We start from the raw sequence: 26,787 nt of genomic DNA, 5'->3' as shown, positions 1-26,787 counted from the left end.
GAAAGGCTATATAGTTAGTTGAAACCTACTTCGATGGAGCCTCGACTCAATAAAAGATCATCATCTAAGGAATTATCTGAAACACTTGAATGAGGAGAGCACCACACACCTCAAAGAGGCTGGAAAGACGAAACAACCAGTGGGATTTTCAGTAACACGGCATAAGAAGAGGCAGCGAGAGAACTCGGGTAGTCTACACCGTGGTGGACTAGGAGTTGAAAGTGGGCTTTAGTCCTTCCACCAGACATGAGACCTCAGGCTAGTTACCTTACTTCTCCGAGCCTCAGTCTCCTCATCTGCAAAATGGGGCGTGCTTCTGAGCTGGCTAGGGCTCTACAAAGTTGGGCACTTTGGCAGATTGTATTTTCCAAAAATACAATGGCCATCCCATCTCACATTTCCTTTTACAACACGATGTTGACTTTTCCATATCCAGAGGCGGGATGCACGTTTCTGCCTCTGGATCATCACCATGTGGTGGGAGTCACGGTGTGTGGCTTGAGGCTGGGTCATAAAAGGAGCTGCAGCTTCCTCTTAGGCTTCTTGGGCTGCTCCCTCTGGAGGAAAGCAGTTGCCAGGCCTACAGGACTCCCAGGCAGCCCCGTGGAAGGCCCAGGCCCGTGTGGAGAAGAACTGAAGCCTGCAGCCAACAACCAGTGTTACCCAGCCAGTCACGTGCACGAACCACCCTGGACGTGGATTCTCCAGGCCCCGTCAAACCTCCAGAGATGGGAGGCCCCAGCCACTGACTTCAACCTCATGAGGTATCCCAAGCCAGAAGTGCTTACATGGGCCACTCCTGAGTTCCTGCCCCACAGAAACGGTGAGCGATCTTAAACGATTTAAGCCACGGAGTCTGGGGATGATTTGTTATGCAGCAGTGATAACTGATGCAGATACTGTCAGCAGCAAGATTTCAACGTCCAGGCTCTTGACAAAGCAAATAAGCATTATCCAAGGAGAGGATGAGAGTCTCTGGGTGGATGGATCTGTGTCCTCCTTATATTCTGTCAAATGCACAGGCCTGGATCTTCAGCACTGCCCTCTCCAAGACTCTTACTGATGATGCAGGGACTTCAGGGTTTGGTTCTGGTTCTATTTCCGAAAAGGAAGGTTGTGCGTTGCTTGGCTAAGAGACAAAGTGTCTGTCTCCTGGGCTCAGATTCACTTAATTCTTGCTTACATCAGCATCCGCTTTTGGTGGACCAGCAGATGGCGCTATAAACCCAAACTTCCTTCAAGTGCCAGCCCCGCGCTGTCCAATGCAAACAAGAGCTGTGATTTTGCATTTCTAGCAGCCACATTAAAGGGAGTGAAAAGAAACAACTGAAATTCATTTTAATAGTATATTTAGTTGAGTCCAATAGGTCCACAATATTTTCAACATGTAATTAATATAAACCTTATTGAGATAGTTTACTTTTTTAGCACTACATTTTCAAAATTGGGAGGTGTATTTTGCACTTAGCACAATTCAGAACGAGGCACGTTTCTAGGGCTCGATAGCCACGTGTGGCGTGTGGCTGCTACATGGACAGCACAGCTCTAGGAGACGGAACGAGTGGGACGCGGTGAACTGGAGTAACCAGAAAAACAGGAGGATCCGGGTTTAATTGATCAAAATATTTACGGGTGCAGAAACCAAGCCCTCATTAACATTCAGAAGCTGCAGTGTTATGTCTGCGTCGTTCAGGGGAGTCAGATGAAGATACTCTATTCTGAGCTCAGGCTTTTGCTCTGATTGCATCAGATGCAGGAAGACGAGTCTAAATCCTGGCATTTATGGCTAGTTAATCCCCACGCACAAAAGCATTCACACTGCACGATCATTTGACTTTTCTGTGGCTGGATGCAACTGCTTTGTCAGGTTCCTCCATAGCTCCAAGCCTGCTAGACGTGGCATGTGCCGAGGGCTCCAGTGGGTGCTCTGATTCAACTTCCGCCTGGTGAACTGGATCCCGTGACACCTGTACAATTTTGGCCCAAGAAAGCAACATCGCAACAGCACACATTCCACCACACTCAGCGCAGCCCGGCTGCCACTGCTGAAGGCAGGCAGCCAGGGAAAGCCAGCAGGCTTTGTCCATGGGCTGTGTTTGCACAGGGCCTGGATACGAAGAACGTTTGATTTCCCTTTATACCCTTTGGATAACAAACAGACACTCCAATCCCGGACAGTGCCTTACTCACACGGAGATCAGCCAGGCGGGGACACGGATGTTTCCACACCAGGCGGAAGCCTTGTTTGCACCCAGAGGTTGCAGCACCGCGGGGCCTCGTGCAGTCTCCCCCTCTGCCCACAACAAAGCAATGCTGCTTCTGCGCTCAATCCTGTTTACTTCTTTTCCCAGAGAATATGTACCTACGTTCGGGCCACAGGGAAAGTCAAAAGGCCTTCTAGACCGAGAGCTACTGTATTTAAAATCATCCAGAAAGCGAATATAAAACACCAGGGAAACAGGACAGAGGTTGACAGGAAAAGGAAAAATCAACAATGCTCGTTTCAAAGTCCTTGAAGCAAAAGGCCATATAAAGTTTGAGCAGAGCTGTTGCAACTCCAGCTGCTTTTTAAAGAGGTCAAAGGAAAAGAAAATAGTCAGCTATAGACCTTCTTCCATGGGAAAGAAGCCCCACGGCTGACCACTCTTGTTTCTTCCTAATAGGCTCTGTTGGCCCTCAGGCAAGGGAGAGCTCCCACGGACTACCAAGAGGAAGTCCCGACGTGTGCTTGGGATGCAGCAGTGGTTAACTTGGCCACAGCTCTTTTTTATTTGCAGAGCAGTAAGTTCCAAGCCAGTGGACATCTTCCCTGGTGATAAAGAGCAGCCAGAGACTCCCTTATGGATCGGGGAGAATATTCCATTCTCAAGCCTGCAGGCCCCCCAACACTCCCCAAACGGGGCTCAAAAGTCAGCTAATGCGACGCGGCCTTCGAAGGTTCAAACTCTTCAAGGGGGCGGAGACCCTTCTCCCGTTCTTCTGGAGAATTCTTATAACCGAAATAGGCCCTAGAGGGCTTACCATCTTATTTATTGTCCCTCCACACACTTCTTCTTCCAGGATTTTACTTCACAGCAGTGGTTTCGTTTTCATTCACTGGACTCTCAGAAACAGTGCGAGACACCCAACGTAACAAGATGAAACGTCCTGCCAGTTCCCCTCACCACCTGTCTGCACGCTGGCCTGCACCTGCTGTCAGCTGCCAGATGCACAGCAGGCGAAGCCCATCAGGCCTCTGAGGCTAAGCACGCTGCAGAGCAGGGGAAGGGCCCGCGGCACTGAGGGTACTGATTTCTCATGGGTGCTGCTCATCCCCACGCCCTCTCCCCGCCTCGCTGTGAGGCGCAGCCCCTGAGTCAGCAAGCCAAGGGCCCAACAGGGCCCCCAGCACGGTCTGCTACTGTTGACTTGCTACTCCCTCTCCTCCTCGGCCCTCTGGAGCACGACTGGGAGAACAGGACAGAGGGCTTTTCAGCCCAGTTGCAGGACCGAACCGCTAAACAGCAACCAGAGCGGGGTTAGACCTTCTGGGTGCTCCAGCTCATGAGCACCTGGTGAAATGGGGCGCCTCCTCTCGCCCAACAGAAATCCATTGTTCTACTTCTCTCCTTACCAACAACCACCCTGTTCTGCAGCCAGAACTACTCTTTGCTCCCAGTTTAGCAAAAATACCCATTAAAAATGATATAAGAAATATAACTTCTTGCAGAAAATTCAAATATGAGACAAAAGAGGAGACAAAATTCCCACCCCCCAAACAATGGCTGTCTTGCTCAGGTGGGCTCCCCTGTGACCTCTGTTTCCTCTGTATCTTTTGTGCAGGGTTGTAAGCAGACCACAGCCCCCTCGCCTCACCGTGCCTCTTACCACATTTCACTTGCCCGGAGCTGCTGGTCTGCTGAACGGGAGCTACTGGAGAAGCAGGGCAGCGACGCAAATGTTGCAGAAAAAGCTGAAAGCAAGCATTTCCTCTAGAATCCCAGCCGAAGCTGGTTTGCAAATCTTTCCTACCTCCTTTCTTGGTTTCACTACCAGATGTTGAATAGAAGCCGCAGGAGTCGGATCATGCTAACAGTACCCCGAGGCCCAACACCCTTGACACCTATACTCTTACAAGACCCTGGGATCTCTGTGCCTCGTCGGGCGGGAGGGGGAAGCAAGATGCCCATCGGGCTGATGATTCAGTTCTGCGGGCAGGGGGACAGCCAGGTCTGTGCTAGACAGATGCCCGAGACAGAATCTCCCATCTCCACTAAGAAACACAGTTTCCTGCACAACTGTCCTTCTATCCTCTATTCTCATGGTCCAGTTTGCAGAACAAATGCAGGACACCTGGGATTTAGGTGTACTGCAATTAATTAGCTGTCTGACCTCAGGCCAGTCTTTCATTCTCTCTGTCCTGAAGTTCTTTGAGGATCCATGAGAGAGAAAGATAATACATGCCCTACTTAGCTTACAGGATGGCTATGAAGAATAAAATTGGGTAACAGATGGAGAAAGTGCTTTGAAAAGTCTGAATTGCCTGATAGATATGAGGTATTATTAATTCTGTTGATTAGTCCTATCTTTCTTTGTCACATGGTTTCTTCTTCCAGACAGACAGTACGCTTTGGAATTCCAGATGCTAGGAACATCTTTCTAGACAACACAAAAACATCGTTTTAATTAGAAATACGGCCGACTTCTATGCTGCCTAGCAAAGTTTTCTTTTTATTAAGCAGACCAATCAGAGGCATTTTAAGAAAGACGCCTGATTCAATGAACCACAAAAAATGACTGTAAAATTTTTACATACAACATATGTCTGGAAGTTGGCATGTGGGTGGAAGAGTGAGAGTCAGACACGGCTCTTCCATTTTATTACATGTCAGACATTATTTCTCCCTGCTCCCACACACACTCATCAACACAAACGTACACACATCCTCACTCTCTCATGCTTTATGCCTCCTGACATGAAATGTGTTAATAAAGCAGGTCCAACTAATCGATCCTTTGGCCACGCAAACTGTCATTCTAGTGCTTCCTTACTAAAACCTATAATTAGGGGTGCCTGGGTGGCTCAGTCGTTAAACGTCTGCCTTCGGCTCAGGTCATGATCCCAGGGTCCTGGGATCGGGCCCCGCATCGGGCTCCCTGCTCCGCGGGAAGCTTGCTTCTCCCTCTCCCACTCCCCCTGCTTGTGTTCCCTCTCTCGCTGTGTCTCTCTGTCAAATAAATAAATAAAATCTTAAAAAAAAAAAAGAAAAGAAATGGGAGCCCTTGTGCATTGCTGGTAGGAATGTCAAATGGGGCCATTACCTTAGAAGACAGTCTGGTAGTTCCTCAAAAGGTTAAACATATAGTTATCATATGATTTAGCGATTCTACTGCTAGATACATAATGAAGAGAACTGAAAACTTATGTCTACAAAACACTTGTACACCAATGATAATGGTCAAAAAGAGGAAGCCACCCAAATGTCCCTCAACCGCTCAACGGATCAACAAAGTGTGCTCTATCCACAGAGTAGATGATTATTCAGCAATAAAAAAGAACAAAGCACTGAGATATGGTGGACCTGCTGGTACATCAATGGCAAGGATGAATCTTGAAAAACATTATGCTCAGTGAAAGAAGCCAGACACAAAAAGCCACATAGTTATGAAATGTTAAGAATAGGCAAATCTTTAGAGATAGAAGGTAGATTAGTGGATGCCTGGGGTTGCGGGGAGGACAGTGAGGAGCAGCTGCTAATGGATTAGGATGGTGTTTCTTTTTGGGGTGATGAAAATGTCCTGGAACTAGAGTGGAGATGGTCCAAACCTTTGTGAATCATTAAAAATCCCTGAATTGTTCACTTTAACAGGGTAAATTTTATGGTGTGTGAATTGTATCTCAATTAAAATAATGACCCTCTGTGAGATATACATACATAAAACTCAGAAATTACGGGGGTACATTCCTCCCCAACTTTGCCTCCTATTTTCATCTTCTTCTCCATATTGCCTTCTCAGGCGTATGTATATTTATGAAGCAAATTAGGACCTTGTTATACATACTGTTTTGTTACTTTTTCTACTTAATATGACCTGTTCATATTTTTCATCATTGGAAGTAAGACAAAAATTCCCAAACTGACTTTTTAAGTAATATAGCAAACCCAAAAGTCATAAAGAAAAAAATGGATAACTTGACTGCATAAAACTTAAACATTTCTTTCTATATGGTAAAAAGATGCCATAAATAAAAAGACCAAGTGGGAGAAACTATGGGAAACATTTCTAATAAAAGGTTAATATTCCTGTATTAGGGATTAAGGATCCTATAAATTGATTTAAAGATGAACAACACAAGAGAAAAATGGGCAAAGATGTAAAGTGGCAAGGAAGGGAAATATAAATGGCACATACACACGAGAAAAGATGTCAACCTCATTAGTTATCATCTTTTACCCAGCAGATGGGCAACATTGAAAAGGACTGGTAACAGCCAGGATTGGCAAGAGCAGGGGGGGATGGACATCCATAAATTGCTGAAGGATACAAACTTTTGGGGAAGTAGTTAGGGAGTAGTTTACAGATAAGCATCACCTTTCACCCACTTTGGGGATTCTAACCCACAAAAATAAAAGCACCACTACTAAATATGTTCACAAAAATGTTTATTGCAGCAATTTTTATAAGAAGGGGAAAAACTGGAAACACCTGGACTGTCAGTTGATAGATGGTAGCTATGATAGCTGTAAGCTGTGATTTGTGGGACCCATGGATATTAAAGAAGTATGCTTTAACCCGATGTGACTGACTTAGAGGCATACACATAGTAGAACAGCTCTGTGAAGGAAGCAAGTTGCTGAGTAATTGTACAGCAAATGCCATTAAACTAAAACTTTAATGCGGATATGTGTTTGTATCTTGTCGCAGGCACAGAGAGAGCCTGTTAAATTTGGTATGTTAGGGGCTGGGTATGTTGTGTTTGATTATTTCAAAGAAGAAAGTAATTTTAAAGAGCTGATTGTTGAGGAAGGACAATATTGTGCTCACTGAAGCTCTCTTCAAAGCCAGGGGACAGTTAAGAAGGATGAGAGAAGTCGCTATCGGTGAGACGCTACCGTACCAGGACACCTTACCGACTGTAAGGAATGCTGATACTTTCCTTTTGATCTAACATTTGGCTCCTGACTGAGGTGGAGGAAGAGAGGCTGGGAAGGAGCCTGGCCCAGCCGTCTGGAGCACCGGACAGGTGCCTGGCCGGAGGTGAGAACTCTGTTTGGTTTCTGACTCCAGCGTCTCCTTGGGCTTCACTCAGAAGGGGAGTCACCTGAACCTCTTACAAGAACAGATCAGGGCAGGATCAGACCAACAGATGTTGGCCTCTTCTCGATCAGTTCAGTTCAGAAAAACGAGTGACAATTCACATTGTGAATGAAGGATTTGCCTTCAATGTTACTACTGGGGACCACGCTGCCACTGGGGTCAAAGTAACTCCTGGAAGCAAGTTATTAACTCAAAGAGGAGAAGTCATGCTGAGTCCCTGAGACCTAATCTCTACTCTAGGAAAACTAAAATGTCAAACTGGGATGAAGTTTACCTTTACTCTAACAACCCTGTCCGAAATGCCCTCCTGTGGGGGGCTAAATGTGATTCTTGAAACTGCATAGAGCTCTGGTAAAGGTTCCTGCTTTCAGTGTTTAGAAATTCAAAGAACGTATTTTTTTTTTTTTTTTGAAAAGTAAAAGTAAAAATATTTTTAAAGCGCTGGTATTTTTCACGACTTTTTTATAGGTTGCACAAAATGTCCTTTGGACTGGTTCATTTAGAACAGAGACGTTCTAAAGGTAGACAAGTGATGTGGCCCAAACACACAGGAAAAACACATGTGCTCTTGTTGGTGGCATTTAACTTGAAGAAGTGACTTTAAACTCTCTTTTGGGAGACAAGAGAGACAAAAGGAGATGATCATAAACTGACAGTTCCTCGAACATACGCAAATACCATGACAACACAACCCCTTCAGCTTAATGGTGGGGCTCCTCTTAGGGGAAAGACAAAGATAAAGACATCTGTCCTTTTCTGCAGACACCAATCCTCAGCAAGATAAATCATTATGCTGATGAACCTGTCCCAGGGACTAGGCTTCTGGATCAGGGGCGCTTAGGAACAATGTCAGGGGAAAAAAAAGAAAACCTCCCCTAAGTTATGACGAAAGGAAGAGAAAGGAGTGAGGAAAGAGAAAGCGCAAATCCTAGCTGGGGGGCGGGGGGCGCACAGGTGACCCTGGTTTGGGGCACTGGGCACAACCCAAACCTGAGGGGTCAGGGTGTATTCAGACAGGAAGAGTTCCCATTCAAATCTCCTTTATAATTTCTTTGAGCTACATTAAATCCTTGCAGCATGTTTCTGTTTTTCTCCATTTTTCCCCCCAGGCAGTAACAGATGAGCCGGGAGCGGGCTCGCTAGCAACATGAGGAAGTGACCACAGGGCATCTCTGCTGTGGGCACAGGGAGCTTTGGGATCTATTTTCAAAATATGCCCTAACTAAAACCTCATGTGCTTCTTGCCAATCTTGCAGAGGCTGAATCCACCGCACGTGGCTCTGTGAAAAGGCACCTCACCCCGTGCGGCATTTCTGCTGTCCGGTTGGGTTAACATCCCTGCTTTCCTAGGGGCCGATACCCCGGGAGCGCGACCGGGGGCCGAGGGCACAGGCCTAAGCAGCTCTGAGCAGGGGCTTGTCTGAGCAGGTGCTTCTCTGGGCACGGGCTTCTCACCGGGCCTGCTCCCGCTGCTCCCAAGGCAGCTCTGAGACCCAGGGGGCAGTGTCAGGTTGGTTCCTTGTCAATCAGCCAGACAGTGCCAGATCATGACACAGGACTCCCTCAGATCTTTGCAGGGGCCTCTCATGTTACAGAGGGAAAGGGGAGCAGAGGGGCCGTCTATTTTTTTCTCTCCTCAGCCATGGGAGTGTTGCTCACGGTGGGGCTGGTGGTGTTCCCGCTCCATCTCCCGCCACTGGTAAGATGGAGGGAGCCTCTGGGAATTTTTATCTACAGAGCACGGGAAAGCACTTTGCTTTCAGGGTGAGCAGGAACTGCTACTCACGCCCACTCCTCCTCAAAGTGACCTCTCATCACTGGTGGGGAGCTCAGGACACGATACGCTACACAGCTGTGTGCCTGACGAGGGTGCTCCCGCAGGGCCCCCGGGACCAGGATGGAGGGGGAGCGGTCTGTCGCCTGCACTGCAGTGGACAAAGGATGGCCCCGGGGACTCCTGCTGACAAGGAAAACTTAAAGGCTGCTGGATGAGCACCTGTTATTGTGGGTCTGTCTAGTGTCAATCAATCAATTTTGAAAGTGATTCTCTATTTTCTTTCACCCTGAAGGGGTGCAGCGCCATAATGAGGGTGATGAGTACGGCACCCTTTCAAAGCACATGGAGAAGGAGAAAGGGAGGAGGAAGGGAGATCTGAAGTACCCGGGCATGCTTTCATGCATTAGACTGAACTTTTTTTTTTTTTTTACTAAGCAGCTCGCCTCTGCTTGTTGAGTACCGAAATCTAGATCAAATTTCAAGTGCCTTCTAGGACAAAAGTGGTTAATTTGGAATAACTCTGAAGCATCCTGCCTCTGTGGATGGGGAAGGCAGTCCCTTTCCTGGAACCTTTAATCTGGGAGTGGGGCAGCAGGTAGAGTCCAGATAAAGGACTGCAAGAGTGGATCACATGCTTGAATTTATGCGGGTTCCCTACCTCCTGGCCCCTGTCCTGCACGGGACACGACTCACTGTCTGCTTCCGAGAACGATCCGGATTCGTCGCTGGAGTTGGTTCCATAAGACTGCTCACATTTAATTTGGGGTCGGACTTGGTTGTACATTCCATCTCCCATCAGGCCTGGTTCCTGATGTTCTGTGGCTAGGAATCTGGCTCCCTGGGAACAGGGCGAGGAGGAGAACTCACAGAGAGGGAGGCTGCAGGGTGAGCCCCCGCTCCCATCCTCTGCGTAGGAATAGGAGGAGCATGAGCTGGAAGTCCTGGTCCTGGTCTCCAAGGGGGGCGAGCGAGGGCAGACTTTGATCGGCACCGGGCAGCTAGTGTTGGGCCGTATCCTTCCTGGCAAATGGTCAGCCATCAGCCCACCGTGGGCGTAGGCCTGTGAGCTGGGGAGGGACTGGCCAGCCCCCACCCACAGACCCTTTGGCACCGGCTCGGAGAGGTCTTTGTCCAAACTGCTTACCCCAGAATACGAATGCACCGCAGTGCTCACTTGGTCACAAGCGCTCGAGGAGAAGATCACACTTCTCCGGTCCAGCTCTCCTTCCTGTTTACAGAGAGCCTCCAACCCAGGCCCCTTGAGGGGCGACCCCATGGTGAAGTTGGACGGGTCCTTCTGGCCCAGGTGGGGCTGTCCGTAATTCCCCGGGAAAGGGGCGTAGTCAGTTTTAAGGTCACCCTGAGTGATCCCCTTGTCAAAAGGGCACGCTGAACTCCTGGCAAAGTGCTGCTGAGAGGTACTGGGCAGGCCAGACAACTCCACACTATTTTTTATGCTGAACAGAGACCTTAAACAGGAGGGGGAGGACACGCTCCTGGATCTCTCCAGGCAGGTGGCCCCGGCGGCGGGGGCGGGGCCGGGGGCGGGGCTGGGCTGTTTCCGGTCCATTTCGATATCACCCGCTCGGTCCTTGCTGTCAGGCTCGTCTCCGGACAGGCAGAGCGTGATGCTCTCTTCCTCGTTCTCTTCACTGGGCGGCTCACTTTTAATCTGCCCCACGGCAAGCCCCGGCTTGAGGCTGTTGCTAGAGTTCTCTTCACTGAATGTGCTTGCAAAACCTGAGGTACTGTGTGATGATGCATTGTAGACATTCTTGGTACATGCAAGCTGGTATTTCTTGTATCTGGGGTACTGCGTTAACGCGTCCTTTTCGGAACTCTCCTTGGTGTCGGCCGGCACATCGGACTCGGGCAGCAAAGCTTCTTCCTTCTCGGCTACTGGGATGGCGGTGGCCTCAAAGCTGATGGGGTCTGGAAGCATCTGGTCCCTGGGGCACGCCATCTTGGCCGTCTCGGAGTCCATCGTCTCCTCCTCTTCCTCCTCCTCCTCTCCCGCGGAGTTCTCACGGTCCTCGTGCGGGCGCTGGCACGCCGTGTCCTTCCGGCACACGAACAGGCCATCCTCACTGTTCAAGAGCTGGGTCTGCAGGAAGCTGAAGCAGGAGTCCTCCAGGTTATGCATGCGCAGGAACTCAGCACAGCGGATGACCTCGCGGATGTTTTCTCTGCTGAGTAATAGTTTGGCGGTGTAGGCAAACTGTAGCAGAGGCCCAAAGCCCCTGGCCGTGACCTGCAAAACAAACAGGGAAATTGCCGACGTTACCATCAGCACGGCTATTGTCCCGAATCCCTCAACTGAAGCAAGATAACCAGACAGTGCTAATGTCCCAGAATAGAGACTGCAAAGGAGCAGTTAATCTCGCACTGGGTCAGCAATGCTTCTGCCTCCAATAATTAGTGCCTGTCTCGTGCATGCCTCGCTCCCCTTCATCACCTGGCACATGGCATTGAAAATCACCAGGGTCAAGTGGCTAAACAAGATGGCAACGGGCTCAGTGTTTACGCTAATGAAATATCCTGGCAAAAATGCACGGTAACAATGGGAAGCCTATTAATTTCCCTCCCAATCAGTCCCATGGAGAGCCCTTCTAGTAAGGAGAGCCGTGACACTTGCAGCTCACTCGAGCCAAAGAAAGCATTCTATTCTTTTTCTGGGCAACTGCAAAACTGGCAATATGGCCTGTTAAAACCTGAAAGTCCACAGGGGTTGAAAAACAGTTTTCCCTCACTTAACAAGTTAAAGAGTGACATGAAAGCAACTTCTGTTTTTCTCATTCATCAGGGTTTCCAGATGGGACTTTTCAGTCATCACGTCATACCTGATCTTACAGGGATACCAGAGATGACGACAATCCAAAGCAGTGTTCTCAACCCCAAAATCAACTCCTGGCCCAGAAAGAATGGGGGTTACACAACTAAACAAACTGGCTGCCATTTAAATGGTTGAAGTTGCTGAGCGGCACGGGACACAGCCTGTTCCTTCCCTAATTATGAACGGCGGCTTTGCCAGGTGGCTGTCTCCTTTCCTGCTCAGTCTTCAGAAGCTCAGCCTACTAATGTCAGGTGCTCTTCATGCTTTACATTTTATTGACTGAAAATGTGCTATTTATGCACGGCTTTGCATCCGCGTACACTCCCCCATACACGCTGAGGGTGACTTACTCAATTAGAAATACCTTGCCTAAGGCCAACTGTTTTCTCAGATGGGAGGGGATTCAACTTGTCAGTGTTCAGGGCAGGCTTCCTCACCCTATATGCAAACCTACATGCATCTTCTAGGTTCTTGCAAACACTGCTGATCCCATAGGAAGGGGAGGCAGATCTGCAGATCATGTGTACAAATCGAATGAAAGCAGCCATCATGGGGTCCTTGCTGGAAGCTCTAGGAGCAGTAATATCAAAATATCTGCTAAGGGCGTTGGTGCAGACAAGTTGAACTGGCCAGCTCTGTAGCTGACTTCCATATGTGTTGAATTCACGGCAGCACACAGAGCCAAAACTCTTGTGAGGACTTCTATCCGTTGTTTGCGATTCAACGTGGACACCACCTTCTCCTGGAGTGGTCTCCCAACCTCTTAGAACAAACGATATCAGCCTCTCAGCCCCATCGCTAGGGTGAGGAAAATGCCCTGGATTTTTCAGGGCAGCACTGATTTTATATGCGGCATTCTTTCCAGCCAGGGACATTTCTTAGATATATAACTGAATGGGATTTTAATTGTTCGTATTTTGGAAGGACTTTAAATAAAATTCCAAATTAAAACAAAAAACAAAAAAAACCTCTGTCAGATAATGAGTCCCAAGATACTTGGTTAAAAAAAGAACACAACAGAAAAACATGACCGCTAGACTCACATTATAGTTCCACAAGGGCAATCATTGCTATTTGACTTTTATTATACTTAATTGGGTTTGTTTCTACCATTAGACAGCAAGCTCCTTCAGATCAGGGATGGCTTCATTTCTCTTTATAACTCTGCATCTGATGAGGGTCTCTAACACAGTGTACAGCCGATGAAAGCTTGTGCGGTGCTGAAATGTCGTAAGTCTACCTGTGCTTCTATCATACAACTACAGTGTACAGAACGTAACAACACGGTCTGTTTGGCGAGTATCGTCTCAAATTACTTTTGGAGCGAGTCACTGTGTAAACCAATAAACCACACCAACCGACCAGTCAGGGCACGGCAACAGTCCTTATTTGTCCTAACCCCCAGTACCACTATTGAAACGGAGCTCATCTGACCTACCTTTGTGTCCTACTAAGCTGACATGGTAATAGATGCACCAAATGCAGTATCTACTATATCTGTTTTATGTATTTTCCCCCAGGAACCTTTCAAAGGGAGTGCAAGGCAAGGAAGTATACATTTACAAGTAACCAAAGGAAGCCATGGGAATGTTACATGACCCATTCCTTTGCTGTAATGTGATTGAGCAACAAAGAGAAGAATGGCCTAATCAAGGCACTGTTGACCCCTCCATAAGGAAGCATTTTCTGCTCCGCTCCCACGCAATCTGCCAGTTGCTGAATGGAAACACACATCTCGAGTTTGGGTAGATGTGCTCAGCATATGGGAAATGGGGGAAACTCACCTCAATGTCATTTATATATATATATATTTTTTACTTTTGACTATATTTTTTTATTGTTATGTTAATCCCCGTACATTACATCATTAGTTTTAGATGTAGTGTTCCATGATTCATTGTTTGTGCATAACACCCAGTGCTCCATGCAGAACGTGCCCTCCTCAATACCCATCACCAGGCTAACCCATCCTCCCACCCCCCTCCCCTCTAGAACCCTCAGTTTGTTTTTCAGAGTCCATCATCTCTCATAGTTCGTCTACCCCTCCGATTTCCCCCCTTCATTCTTCCCCTTACGGTCATTCCCTTTTTATTTCAATGCCATTGGTCTCAATAAGTCCTGACACTGTCCCCCACTATAGCTGCTTTTAAAGAAAATTCCTAGAGAAGCCAGGAACACCCCTGGGGATGATTAGATCAGTCATGGGCATTGCCACCTGCCACATGGCTACAAGGAGCTGGAGAACACGCCTCTCCACGCAGGGACAAGCTGATGCAAAAATGTATGAGTGGGACTGAGGATGCCAATGAGCACAGTCTCCACATCCCAAATCACATCACTGATCCTTTTGGGCTGAGGAGACATGATGAGCTTGAAATGATCATCATATGGTCATTAAAGAGTCATGATTAAAAACAGGATTGTAAACTGTCATTCAAGTTCAAGGTCAGAGGAAATGGTGTCTTCACCATGAAATTTCAAGAGTCCATAACTAGTTCTCCCCTCACACGAGTTTAAATCCTGCCTGGTCATATTCAGTTCTGCTAAATTTTTGCTCAGTTTCTGTGTGCAAGGCTTTGTCTAGTTACCATCTACCAAGTACTTAGTGCCCAGCACCATGCTAGCTGGTTCTCATAATGCACTGCAAAGCAGGCGTTGGAGACAAGGAAACAGAAGGAAGGAGGTGAAGGAATTCGTTCAAGGTCACAGAGCTGGGATTCCAACCCAAGTGCTATAAGGAACGGGTAAGTACAAGACCAGGCCCTCTGCCCAAGAAACCTACAATGTAGCTTTGTAGATACACCTTAACAATGGAAAGTTAATTATCAAGTAACAACATCAGTCAACAATGGAAAGGCTATCACAAGATTACATAATGATTAGTTGTCAACTGAGAAATCCCGACCAGTTCAGGAGAGAAGGCGACTGCTGAGGTCTGTGGGGATCCCTTGAGCCCTCATAAGCAGGACACCTGGAGTGCAGTGAAATCGCCCTAAGTCCACTCTGGGTCAAGAGCTGCTTCAATATAACGGGTACGTCTGAACCACTCGGTGTCCCTCCCAGGAACCCATCTCTGGTACACTATTTAGGCCAGCTGTGATAACTCCAAATACACAGAACAGAAAGCAAGTGCCCAACACACCTGCAGACCATGTCAAATCAGGCAGAGGCTTTCTAAATACTGGTTTTAGCCTCCATCTTGGTAGCTTGCACTGTCTTTCCATTTTTAGGCATCATTTAAACTCACTCACTGTACTCAGAAAGCAAATATCCAGGTACCAATGGAAAGCTGTATGTTTATGACACCATGATCACAAGGCTGCATTGTTATTTACTTTCTGTTTTTAACAAGTAAGGCTCTGATAATGGGAAAAATAAGAAGGGGTGGCAAGTGGAGAATCACACGTAAAACTAACGACCCATAAAAATGTTATTTAAAAAGGTAATGATCATAGAGTTAAAGTGGAATGAAGTGGCTAGAAATAGCAAACCAGTTCCATTTCACTGATGGGAATGGAGCTGTGTTCCACTGCTCTGAGGGAAGCAGACGTAGCTCTCTTGCCCTCTGGTTGCTCCCAAGCAGGTGATGACCTTCTCCAGCAGCTGGCACACACAAGCCAAGTGGCCTTGACCTTTGGGTTTCAGGTCTGAAAGAAACAAGGTCTAACTACTGTACCCGTGTGCTATGGTGTGAGTCTACATGAGGATAATGTGTTGAAAATCTGACCCACTGAAACTATGACCCTTAACCTTTTGTTCCCATGGGTTCTGACGCATCCTCTCTATGCTGTTGGTGAAAGGAAGATGAACTGATGAACACTCAGCTGGTGCGGGGCGCGTTTGGGTGCTGTTTGCAAAGCTCCCTCTCCTGAGGTACCAGGTTTGCTGCTGGAGAGAGCCCCTGAAAGGAAACATCTAACAGTTTCCTCGCTCTGGATTATTACAGGGATCAGGCAGGTGGGCTTCAGGTGTCTATTGAAAACAGGGCTTGGGAATTTTTAGGAGACTTGGAGCAGCATTCTCTACTTAAGCCGAGGTCTTCTCAGTTGGTTCTCGCAGGACATACACGCGGTTGTAGCACTGAGCTCATCTGCAGGAGGCTGATCAGATGAATGCGGAGCTCTCGGGACTGTTTTCCAGGGGAGGGATGGCACACTTCTCAAGGCTGCTTAACTACAGCTTTACGAAACACAGAATCTTTTACCTTCAGCCATATCATGCATACTTCCCCGATGAAGCTGGATCTCTTATATACATGGCAGGGGCTGGGAAGACGACGGTAACAAAGCTATGCTGGATGGGCTTTTTAATACACTGAGCCACGGCCATCCCTCTGGGTTCTATTTGCACAGCAAGGCACTTGTCAAAGAAAACAACACTGGGGACAACTCACTCTTCCTTTCCAACCCCACACTGCACTGCATCCGATTCTGCAGAAGGGAGACTGATTTGGCGATGACATGTCGCTTCTAGATTTTTTTTTAAAGATTTTATTTATTTATTTGACAGAGAGAGACACAGCGAGAGAGGGAACACAAGCAGGGGGAGTGGGAGAGGGAGAAGCAGGCCCTCAGCTGAGCAGGGAGTCTGATGCGGGACTCGATCCCAGGACCCTGGGATCATGACCCAAGCTGAAGGCAGGCGCTTAACCGACTGAGCCACCCAGGGATCCCTAATCTTAATTTTCTATAATCAATATCCATATTATCATACATTTCTCCCCAAAGCAGCATGCTATACAAGCATATTACACTTGCATCTGGATGTATTTGTTAAATTAATTAACTTCACTCTTTCAACAAAGCTTCTGGTCATTTTAGTATTAATTTAGCTAAAAATAGAACCAGAGAAACCAATCTTGTTTCCATTCCCAAAGTAACAACAACAAAAATAAACATTTAAGTTGATTTATACATATAAGTATATAATTTCATATAGTATTTTTTTTCTAAATAAAGTTAATTATCTGTGCTAGTAAATGTGGCTTAAAAGCATAAAATTGTCTTTTCTCTGATGTGCAGGCTTGAATTTGGGTCTGCAGCCACAACATAAAGTTCCTCTCCTATTTGTAAATCTGCTCCTTGAGATTCTCTACCTGATTATTTAGTCACTATTTTTTACTTTTTCTTTCATTCATTCATTCCTTCACCAACCATTCCTGGGCACACGCTGTGTACTGTGCGAGAACTGAAGGAACCGGCTTTCTGAGATTCAAATCCCAGCTCTACTATGTACCAGCTGGGTAACTTGGGCTGGTTACTTAACTTTTCTGTTCTTCAGTTTCTCCAACTGTAAGACAGGGATACCAACAGTGCCTGTCTTGTGGTAAAACCTTTGCAACAGGGTCTGGCATTGAGTAACAACAATTACTGTTGCAGTTATTACAGAAACGAATAAAAATAGTTGCTTTCTCCAGGGAGCTAAGAGGGCGACCAGGGAGACAGATGTTTAATACAAAGGTCTACAGTGTAATCTAAGTATGTAACAGGTTTTTAAAGAGTGCTAAGGGAGGACCAAGCTGGCGGCAGTAACTGCTCAGGGCATCAGTGTAAGCCTTCCTGGAAAAGGTGCCTTTGCCCTGAATGTTGAAGGCTGAGCTAAAGTTCATCAGAATAAGTCAAAGAATGGTATGGTTCACTCCCTCCTCTCCTTCTGGCTCTTCCTCCAATGCCAATTTATCTTCGAGACCTTTTCTGGGCCTCTATTCACAACTGCCCTCCTCCGACCCACCACCCAAACTGGCTACATGATTTTCAGGAACAGAAGAACATTAAACTAAGTACAGGGTCCTTCTGAGCATGGGGCCCTACACAGGTTGTGTGCCTATGAATATGGCCCTGTCAATATGTGCGTGCGTGCGCCCTATCCCCTGCAGTTGAAATGGGCTCCCTGATTTTAGTGGGGGAGACGCCATCCAAACAGTGGAACTCCATTACAGTTAAACTCCAAAGGCTAGCTGGCATGGCTACCGGGGTCAGCAGCATAGGTCAGTGGTCACCAGCAGGATCATGGGTATCCTGGAAATACATGGTCAGCCTACTAAGGTACTTTCTGGTTGGTTCAAAAAGGGAAATCAGGTAGGTTCAGTGAACAAAGACCTGACTGGAGTCCACTCAGATGAGACTCTATGAGTCCCCATAATTAAGAGTCATGATCTCAGACTGGAGTCCGTTCATGGACTCAGATTCCCTGAAATTAATTCTTGGGAACTCTTGAGGAAGGATCCTACAATAATCCACATTTTCACTGTAACGATTCCTGTCACAAGGGTTTGCAGAAACATATATCTTGTAGTTTTTCCTAAATCGTGCACTAAACAAACTTTTTTTTTTTAGATTTTATTTATTTATTTGAGAGAGAGAGAGTGAGAGAGAGAGAGAGCATGAGCAGGGGGAGGGGCAGAAGGAGAAGGAGACTCCCCACTGAGCAGGGAGCCCGATGTGGGGCTCGATCCCAGGACCTTGGGATCATGACCTGAGCCAAAGGCAGACGCTTAACTGACTGAGCCACCCAGGTGCCCCTAAACATAAACTTTTTTTAATTAGAAAAACTTTCATGAAAGTTACTCAGAAATTGTTCAGCTCAGAACTAAATCTATTTATCAATGTATCTGTTTATTTATCCATCCACCTATCTATTGCCATCTATGTCTTAAAGTAACATTACTACAAACAGGGAAAATATAAATAATTCTGACCAACCAGTAACTTTGACTTCTATAATTTAATTTACTTTTTTTTAAGATTTTATTTCTTTATTTGACAGAGAGAGAGAGAGCACAAGTAGGCAGAGTGGCAGGCAGAGAGAAAGGGAGAAGCAGACTTTCCGCTGAGCAGGGAGCCCGATGCTGGGCTCGATCCCAGGACCCTGGGATCGTAACCTGAGCCGAAGGCAGACGCTTAACCCACTGAGCCACCCAGGTGCCCCTTTAATTTACTTTAGTATGACATTATAACCTCATATGCTACTTATTTATATTGTCTCTTGGCCTCATGCCAATTATTTTTCTGTTCCCTTCTGTAATGCTAGTAGAGTACATTTCTCAGGCTTCTTTGCTGGTTGACTTATTATTGGATTCTGCCAATAGGGGGCACTGGTGGGATATCGGAAAGTGGGAGGAAAGAAGCTGTGGTTCCTTCTGTTTCTTGTTCTTTCTTTCCTTCCCTGGTGGTGTGTTCTGGAGGAGGCTGCATCCTTGACTCCCTGCTGGAGTTTTTGGTAAGGGCTGTCTCCTCCACAGGTGCAGCTCCTGAAGCATCAGCTCCTTCTCTAGGCTCATAGGTCCCCTCTGGCCCTAGGAGTGGTAGTTGTAGCTGCCTCCTACAATCATTAATCACTGAGTTAATTTTTTTTAAGATTTTATTTAAGAGAGAGGGAGAGAGAGAGAGAAAGAGAGGAGCACAAGCAGAAGGAGCAGGAAAGGGAGAAGCAGGCTCCCCACTGAGTAGGGAACCTGACGACACAGGACTCCATCCCGGGACCCTGAGATCATGACCTGAGCGGAAGGCAGACTCTTAACTGACTGAGCCACCCAGGCGCCCCAATCACTGAGATTCTCCTTCCCCTTTCTGTTCTTCCAGTTTTCCAACACCTGTGTAACCAATTCCTTGTTTTATATCCCCTCTGAAACACCTGGCATCGTTTCTGTTTCCCTGACTCAATCCTCATCCATTTTACAGACAAGGAAGCCAAAAAAGGTGAAGCCCAGAAAGCCCAGAAAGGTGAAGGGATTTTCCCAAAGTCACACAGCTGGTCAACCAGGGTTTAGCTCAAGTATTCTGACTGTAGAGTTCAACTCTCTTGCTCTTTCTCATTCAGGTATACATGGTTGTATTTCTCAGGTAAGTGACAGGCAAAATTTATATATGATACACATATTAAGTGCTGTACTCATATTTACTCTAAAAGTATACAATGAAAACAGGAAATCTCCCTTCTGAAAGATTACATAATGAAGTTCATGGAATAATTTTAAAAAATCTAATTTCAGTATAAGTGTAGATCCTAAAATAGGTATTAAATAGTAGTAACTTTTTACATTTTTCAGTGTAAAATGAAAGTGAAAAGCATCCCACTCACTGGTAATGAAGTAGTAAAACCTGCATCTAGGTTTATAGTTTCATTTGAAAAACCACCTCCAACCGAAAATTATTTTTTAAAAGAAGATTTAAAAAAATTACCTAATTTCCATTTTAAATGACCCTTTCCCCATTCAGGAAACCAGTGTTCTTCCTAGACCAGAATTCTCTTGAGTCAAGGTTTGGTTTTACCTCCTCAACCCTTCTAGTCATTTCAAACCAACCATCAACCACTTGATCTTCTACCAGAAAACACAAAACATTTTTTAAGTCTTCAGGTGTGAGAAACTCAGTCCCTCATCAGAGCCCTCTAAGTTCTTCATATCAAGCCAAAATTCCCATCCTGGAAACCTAACCAGTTATGAGCCCTTATACCCTCCTCACTGCTCTCCTTTGAACGATCTTGAGTTTGACTGCATCCCCAGCAGGAGATCTGGACTGAGTAAATACTCTAGTCACTGGTATGGAGGACAGAACTATCACCTCCCTCAGTTGAGATCCTATTTTCTAGGAATGCCAACTAAGATTTATTTCATTGTCACTGGCACTATCAATGAACATCTCTGAGCTTTTTTTTTTCAGCACATGTTACTGATAAGCCATGTGTCCATCTTAATCCTGCAAAATCGATTTTTTTGACCCAAGAGTATAGACGTCTCAATATTCAGATTTATTGTCCAGATAAATCATTCCTATTATTCCTGTTATACAAATTGCTCTTCAGCCAATTTTTTAAGATCACTTCCTTCCTTTTTTTTTTTTTTTTTTGAAAATTATGTCATTTTCTGATTTCCATCCAGACTTCGGAGGCTTTCCTAGGTTCTACAATTCTTCAAAGATTTTGACCATAATAAGATGTTCCTTAATCATGTCTAATTTTTTTTTTCCTGTAGTTTGGGGGCTTTACTTCATCCACACTGGGAGCTTGGGTGTTTTCTTAGTGTTCATTCTGCCTGGGGTTTACATTCCCTTTTCCAAGTTCTTCTTACTTTTCCATCTAATAGACATTCTCCTTGAAACACAATATGGAGGTAACTCTGGACTCTTTGTCATCCTCCACACTGAAATGGTCAGCCCCAAGACCGGCTGTTGGTTTTCTTGCCTTCTCCTCTAAACAGAGCCATATATTTATTTTCCTTGTCTGTTTAAAACTACATGTCCATTGGTGGATGAATGGAAAAGCAAAATATGGTATACAAAGACAATGGAATATTGTGCAGTTTTAAAAAGGGAAGAAATCCTATCATATACTACAACGTGGATACATCTTGAGGTTATAATGCTAAGTAAAATGAGCCAGTCACAAAAAGACAAATACTATAAGATTCCACTTATACAAGGTATCTAAGGTAGTTAAATTCATAGATACAGAAAATAGAATGGTGATTACCAGGGGCTGGGGTCAAGGAGAAAAGGGGGGATTATTGTTTAATGGGTACAGAGTTTCAGATCTGCAAGATGACAAGAGTTCTAGAGATCTGTTTCATAGCAATGTGAACGATTTTAGGTAAGATGAATGTTTGATGGACATCAGTAGAGTTCACTTAAAAATGGTTAAGAAGGGGGCACCTGGGTGACTCAGTTGGTTAAGCAACTGCCTTTGGCTCAGGTCATGATCCCGGAGTCCCGGGATCGAGTCCTGCATCAGGCTCCTTGCTCGGCAGGAGTCTGCTTCTCCCTCTGACCCTACCCCCTCTTGTGTTCTCTCTCTCACTCTCTCTAATAAATAAATAAAATAAAATCTTTAAAAAAATGGTTAAGATGATCAATTTCATGTTGGGTTTTCTTTTTATTGCAATAAAAAAATGTGTTGAAATATTTCAGATTGTGCAAAATGTCCTCTTTGACTAGCACATTCTCTAAGATGGTATCTCCTTCTTCTAAGGATCCTCTCATGTATACTCCTGTCAATTCCTTTTAGTCAGTCAGTATTAGGACCAAAATAGCAATTCTACTCTTGTACTCTCTACCCTTTTGGTGGTGAAACTGCCAATATGGCAAATCAATAACTACTCAGGTATTCTTTTCTTAGTTGAAGAGAATTCTGGTAGCTATTCATATAGTTGAAGTTCTACATCATGCTTCTCCTTTGCTCTAATTTTGTAAATATGGAGTTCCACCTCACAGCCATATTTCAGTGTGATGTCCTCTTGCTCATTAGGTTACTAAGAAATTCTATTTATCACCCTGGCAGTAATCTCCAATTTTTTAATTACTCCTGCTTCACCCATTGATGGATAGACACCGGAGACTTTAAGTACTGCTTCTTTCTTCCCCTTCTCCTTGGTTTAGCCAATGATTCACCCAATACTTCACACTTGTACATCAATGTCAAACCTGCTTGCTTCTGCAATAATTGATGTCATGAGTTTAGCAGGATATTCATCTCCCTCCTTCTCTGACCACTTTCAGCTTAAAGCATGAGCCCTACGCACTGCAGGTTCTTTATCACTATTAGTTGAACTGAATTGGCTAATCCTAGTAATGCCCACCGGGGCAAGCAGACGATTTGAATCCTTCCTTCACATGACAGCCCATCACATATTTGAAGACATCTGTCAAGCCCGGTTAGGGATTTTTTTTCTTCAAGAACTGAAGTCATATTTTCCATCTGAAATCAAAACTGAAGAACTGACAGATCACATGTTTCTTATGGAAAATGTTATTTTCTAGTTGACCTCTGGTGCAAGTGGGTTTACACTCCACTAATACTCCAATAGCCATGAATGAGGACCCAGCGCCATCAAGGGAGGACCATTGGTCTTTAGTAAGGAAGGTAATTCGATCCTGACAACTTGAGACACTCTGCTGCCATTTTCCCCTTTCATTTGCAAAATAGGAATAAACCAGGACGTGCTGAAGAAATCACATACTTGAAGGGCTTTTGAAACGCAAACATTAAAAATTCTAAAAAGATGTATATCGTCTTCTCAGTGCCTTCTTCATTGCTTTTGCAAGGGAAGTGGGTGTTACTGGGGCTCTGGGAAGGAACAAAACTGCGGATTTTGCCTTATGGGCATGGTGTATACAACAGCAATAATAGTATTTCTACAGTTTTTAGTTCCTTCATCTAAGTCCTTCTTAACTAACCACCATATAACAGAAGCCGAGGCCCACTGACTGCGTTAACCAAGGCTCTACCGTAAGTCAGGGTAAGCGCATATATGGAAACCGGACTTTCTGCCAAAGGGACGGTACACTCTGATTTCTCCTCCCTTCTCCTGTTTCTACGATGGGCTCTGCCAACGGAGAAGAGTTAATACTGATGCAACGCCGGCGCCATCTGTGCTCTGTGAGGATTTAAACAGGGGCCGTCAACACAAAACGCCCATCTGTGAATGGGACAGTGGCTGCCACTGGGGCTGTTGGACTAGTGGACCGAAAGCACGGCCCTGCAGCAGCCCGGGGTTGCAGAGACTGAATGAGACAGCACCACACTCCTGGATAGGAGCACAAAGTCAGGGTTGTCCCTCAGCCACTTCCCCTCCCTCCCTCCTGAGTTCTCATCTTTTCTCTAGGCGATTCCTGTCGTCAGGGAAGGGAATGGAGAGGGAGCTGATTCAGTCCATCTGCGTGGCCACGACTGTGGATTTGGCCTGATCTGTTGGGCTCCTGCCCTGTAGCCTTCCGCAGCCTTTCCTGGGACACAGGCTTGCCAGGCTGGCAAATGACATCAAAGAGGACTGGGAGTTGGCCTTTGCTGAGAAGAGCAGTGTGTTCGGGACTTCAGAAAGCTGGGGCATGAGGGCACGGTCCTGTTTTTGACAACGGTTTCATCTCTGGCAGTCTGGCTGCTGAAGCAGGGGAGGCAGAAATTTCCAACAATGTCTCGTTGGTTGTGTCCAGTTTCTGTAGGGCTGAAACACACTTTCCATGCTGACTTGGGGGTTGGCGAGAAAAGGAAATAAGTCATAGTTGCATCCAGAAGGTGCACCGTGGAGTCTGTTCTGGGACATCTATTTTGAATGTGGCTCGAACTGTTATGAAAGACCTCTTTACTTACAACTCCTAACTAGAAAAACACCTTTTTCTACTAAAAATAAAGATATCCAAACATTCTGAAAACGAACTTTTGGTTTTCGACAAATACCACATCTCAAGAATACCAGGCGTTCTTGTTTTGGGTGAATCAAACCACTCCTGAGCATACCTTTAAAGATGTGAGTTAAGGCATCTACAGTACCTGGGGGTATTCCAGTATTTTGATGGGCTTTTAGTCACTGAAGTTGGAAGTCAGAAACCTACCAAACCATACTAGAAAACAAGCCCTCCAGTTTTCTTGCACTATTCCAGCAGGAACATTTGGCTCATGGGAGGAAGGATTGTAGAGCCCATCCACTGCACATTACCAGCAGCCTTCCAGAGTGGGGTAGCTCTGAAAACCCCAACTAAGCTAGCAGGTGTCTGGATGGCATCGTCATTTCTTTCTTTAACAAGTGTAGGAGGCCAGGGCTTAAGAATCTCTAGGTCACCACTGTGGTAAAAGTACCGAGACTCAAAGCAAAAGAAAACACCTTTCCTTCTTGCTGTTGATACCATCTCTCCTCTCCCCTGCACCTCCATGATCTCTCTGGATCATCAATCACAGGGAGAGAGGCTGGAGAGACTTTGGGGGGATGTTCCTGACATGGACTATGTTTCAAGCAGCAAGCCCCTGCTTTAGAGAGCAAACTTAATTCTCTTCTGTCTGGCTTCCAGATTTCCCTCAGACTGATTCCCTTTTTTGTCTCATTTCCAGTTGTCTGTCCTCTTGAGCCAGATTGCCAGCCTTTCTCTTGCCTTCTAGCATTTGCTCAGGCTATGCTCACTGCCTGGATGCACTCTTCACTTTGTTTCACCAATTCCAATTGTACCTATGATAGCTGTGAAGGACCGGGGTGGGGGGTGTCTATCAATATGGAATGCAAGGGCCATGAGAAACCCTTGCAAAGGAGGTGGCGATTTAACCGGACCCCATTCCTGACTTGGACAATAGCTGCTGCTTATAAATAACCAGTCCTGGCATTTCATCACGTGTTATTTTGCATTGTCATCTAAATGTTCCATTGTGCCTATCTTGATTAGAAAGTCCTGAAAATCGGGGTACCTGGCTGGCTCAGTTGGTAGAGCATGTGATGCTTAATCTCAGGGTTGTGAGTTCAAGCCCCATGTTGGGCACGGAGCCTACTTAAAAAAATAAGTTAATAAAAAAAATTAATCCATATGACCAATCACTATTTTTTTTTAATTTTTTTATTGTTATGTTAATCCCCATATATTACATCATTAGTTTTAGATATAGTGTTCCATGATTCATTGTTTGTGCATAACACCCAGTCCTCCTCAATACCCATCACCAGGCTAACCCATCCTCCCAACCCCCTCCCCTCTAGAACCCTCAGTTTGTTTTTCAGAGTCCATTGTCTCTCATGGTTCTTCTCCCCCTCCGATTTCCCCCCCTTCATTCTTCCCCTCCTGCCACATTCTTCTTCTTTTTTTCTTTCTTAACATATATTGCATTATTTGTTTCAGAGGTACAGATCTATGACCAATCACTATTAAAAAAAAATTCCTGAAAGTCAAGTACGAAGTCTTATACTTTTCATATGTCATCTACATGTACACTAATAAAATCTGTTAAATATCTGCATTATGAAGATAAGTTGGTTATTTTTTCTAGGAGGCAACATCACACATTGATAAAGGAATAACAAAAGGTGACATTTTCATGTCAATCAGATGAAAGAGTATTCAAAAAAAGGTTAACTAAGAGGAAATAATTAGATCACGGAGAAGTGCTGGAGCCCTGAGTGTTCTGTGTACACACTACGTTTCTTGCACAAAAAAGATGCTACTCAATCAGCAATCCCAAAACATTTACTTGAGCATTTGCTTTGTTGGGCGCTGGGGTGAATTTGCAAGAAGCAAAAAATATAGTTTTACCTTGGAGAAGCTCACAGTGCACTCTCCATAGCTGGAGAACAAGTAAATGCTAAATTCTACATGGTTGAGACTCCTGTGCCTCAGACTTTGAGAGAAGAGGGATTAGCATGGGCTGTCGAAGGGCACTAAGCTTGGACGGGAGCAGGCTGGAAGATAGGACAGCCCAGGACCCATGCGAGTCAACCTTTGCTCTCCAAATGTTGTGGTCCTTCACAAACAGCCTCGTGCCCTTCTAGGAAAGGAATTTCCATAAATACCTAGGATTTAACACTCTTCTCTACTTAAGACCAACCAGTGCCTTCCACCCCATCTAAATGAAACTTCAAATGTACCCCATAAAAGGGAGCACCGTGGGAGAAAAAGAAATGATGCGTTGGGAAGAGGCTGACAGCGTGCGGAAGAAAACCTTAGGGCAAAACAGATGGGGCTTCAGGAGAGGACACAGCCACCATCCCGCAGGACAGAGGGAACAAGACAGGAGCTGGTTTGGGAATGAAGGCTGGGAGTGTTAGGTGGTTGAGCAAAACTGGTTCTTCCTTAGCATGTTAAGTTAGAATAGCAGTTTTAGAGGTGTGCGCTCTTTGAGATGGGCTTGAGAAAAAGCAAAATCAAAATCCTCTTTTACACTAAAGTAGGAGAAATGACATACTTTGCCGGGATGCTATTTCAGAAAGTCAAATGGAAAAAAAAAAGAACATAAGGTAAATGGGTAAAATTATGAAATGTCTCAGAAGCGACTGCAACCAGAGAAAGAGGTGGGCAGGATCAGAGCTCAGAGGCAGCTCCAGGGGATGCCGGGAGCCAAGGAGGCCAGGTGAGGTCTGGTCGCCCTCTCGAGGGAGCGTCGTCCTGCTAGCTCTGTGGCAGGACCTTGCACT

At 45.7% G+C, this 26,787-nt stretch overlaps 1 protein-coding gene across 10 annotated transcripts in view; it reads right to left on the bottom strand.

Moving 5' to 3' along the window:
* The window catches only part of BACH2 (BTB domain and CNC homolog 2), a 350,588-nt gene that overhangs the window by 11,306 nt on the left and 312,495 nt on the right, over positions 1-26,787 (bottom strand). For all 10 annotated transcript variants that reach the window (XM_032409268.1, XM_032409264.1, XM_032409265.1 and 7 more), the window contains one exon: positions 9,735-11,327. In XM_032409268.1, the coding sequence (XP_032265159.1) occupies positions 9,735-11,327 (1,593 nt within the window). The remainder of the gene's footprint in view (positions 1-9,734; positions 11,328-26,787) is intronic.

Source organism: Phoca vitulina, unplaced genomic scaffold (assembly GCF_004348235.1).
Source record: "Phoca vitulina isolate PV1807 unplaced genomic scaffold, GSC_HSeal_1.0 scaffold11, whole genome shotgun sequence".
Lineage (NCBI taxonomy): Eukaryota > Metazoa > Chordata > Mammalia > Carnivora > Phocidae > Phoca > Phoca vitulina.
This window is presented reverse-complemented; position numbering and strand designations above follow the sequence as displayed.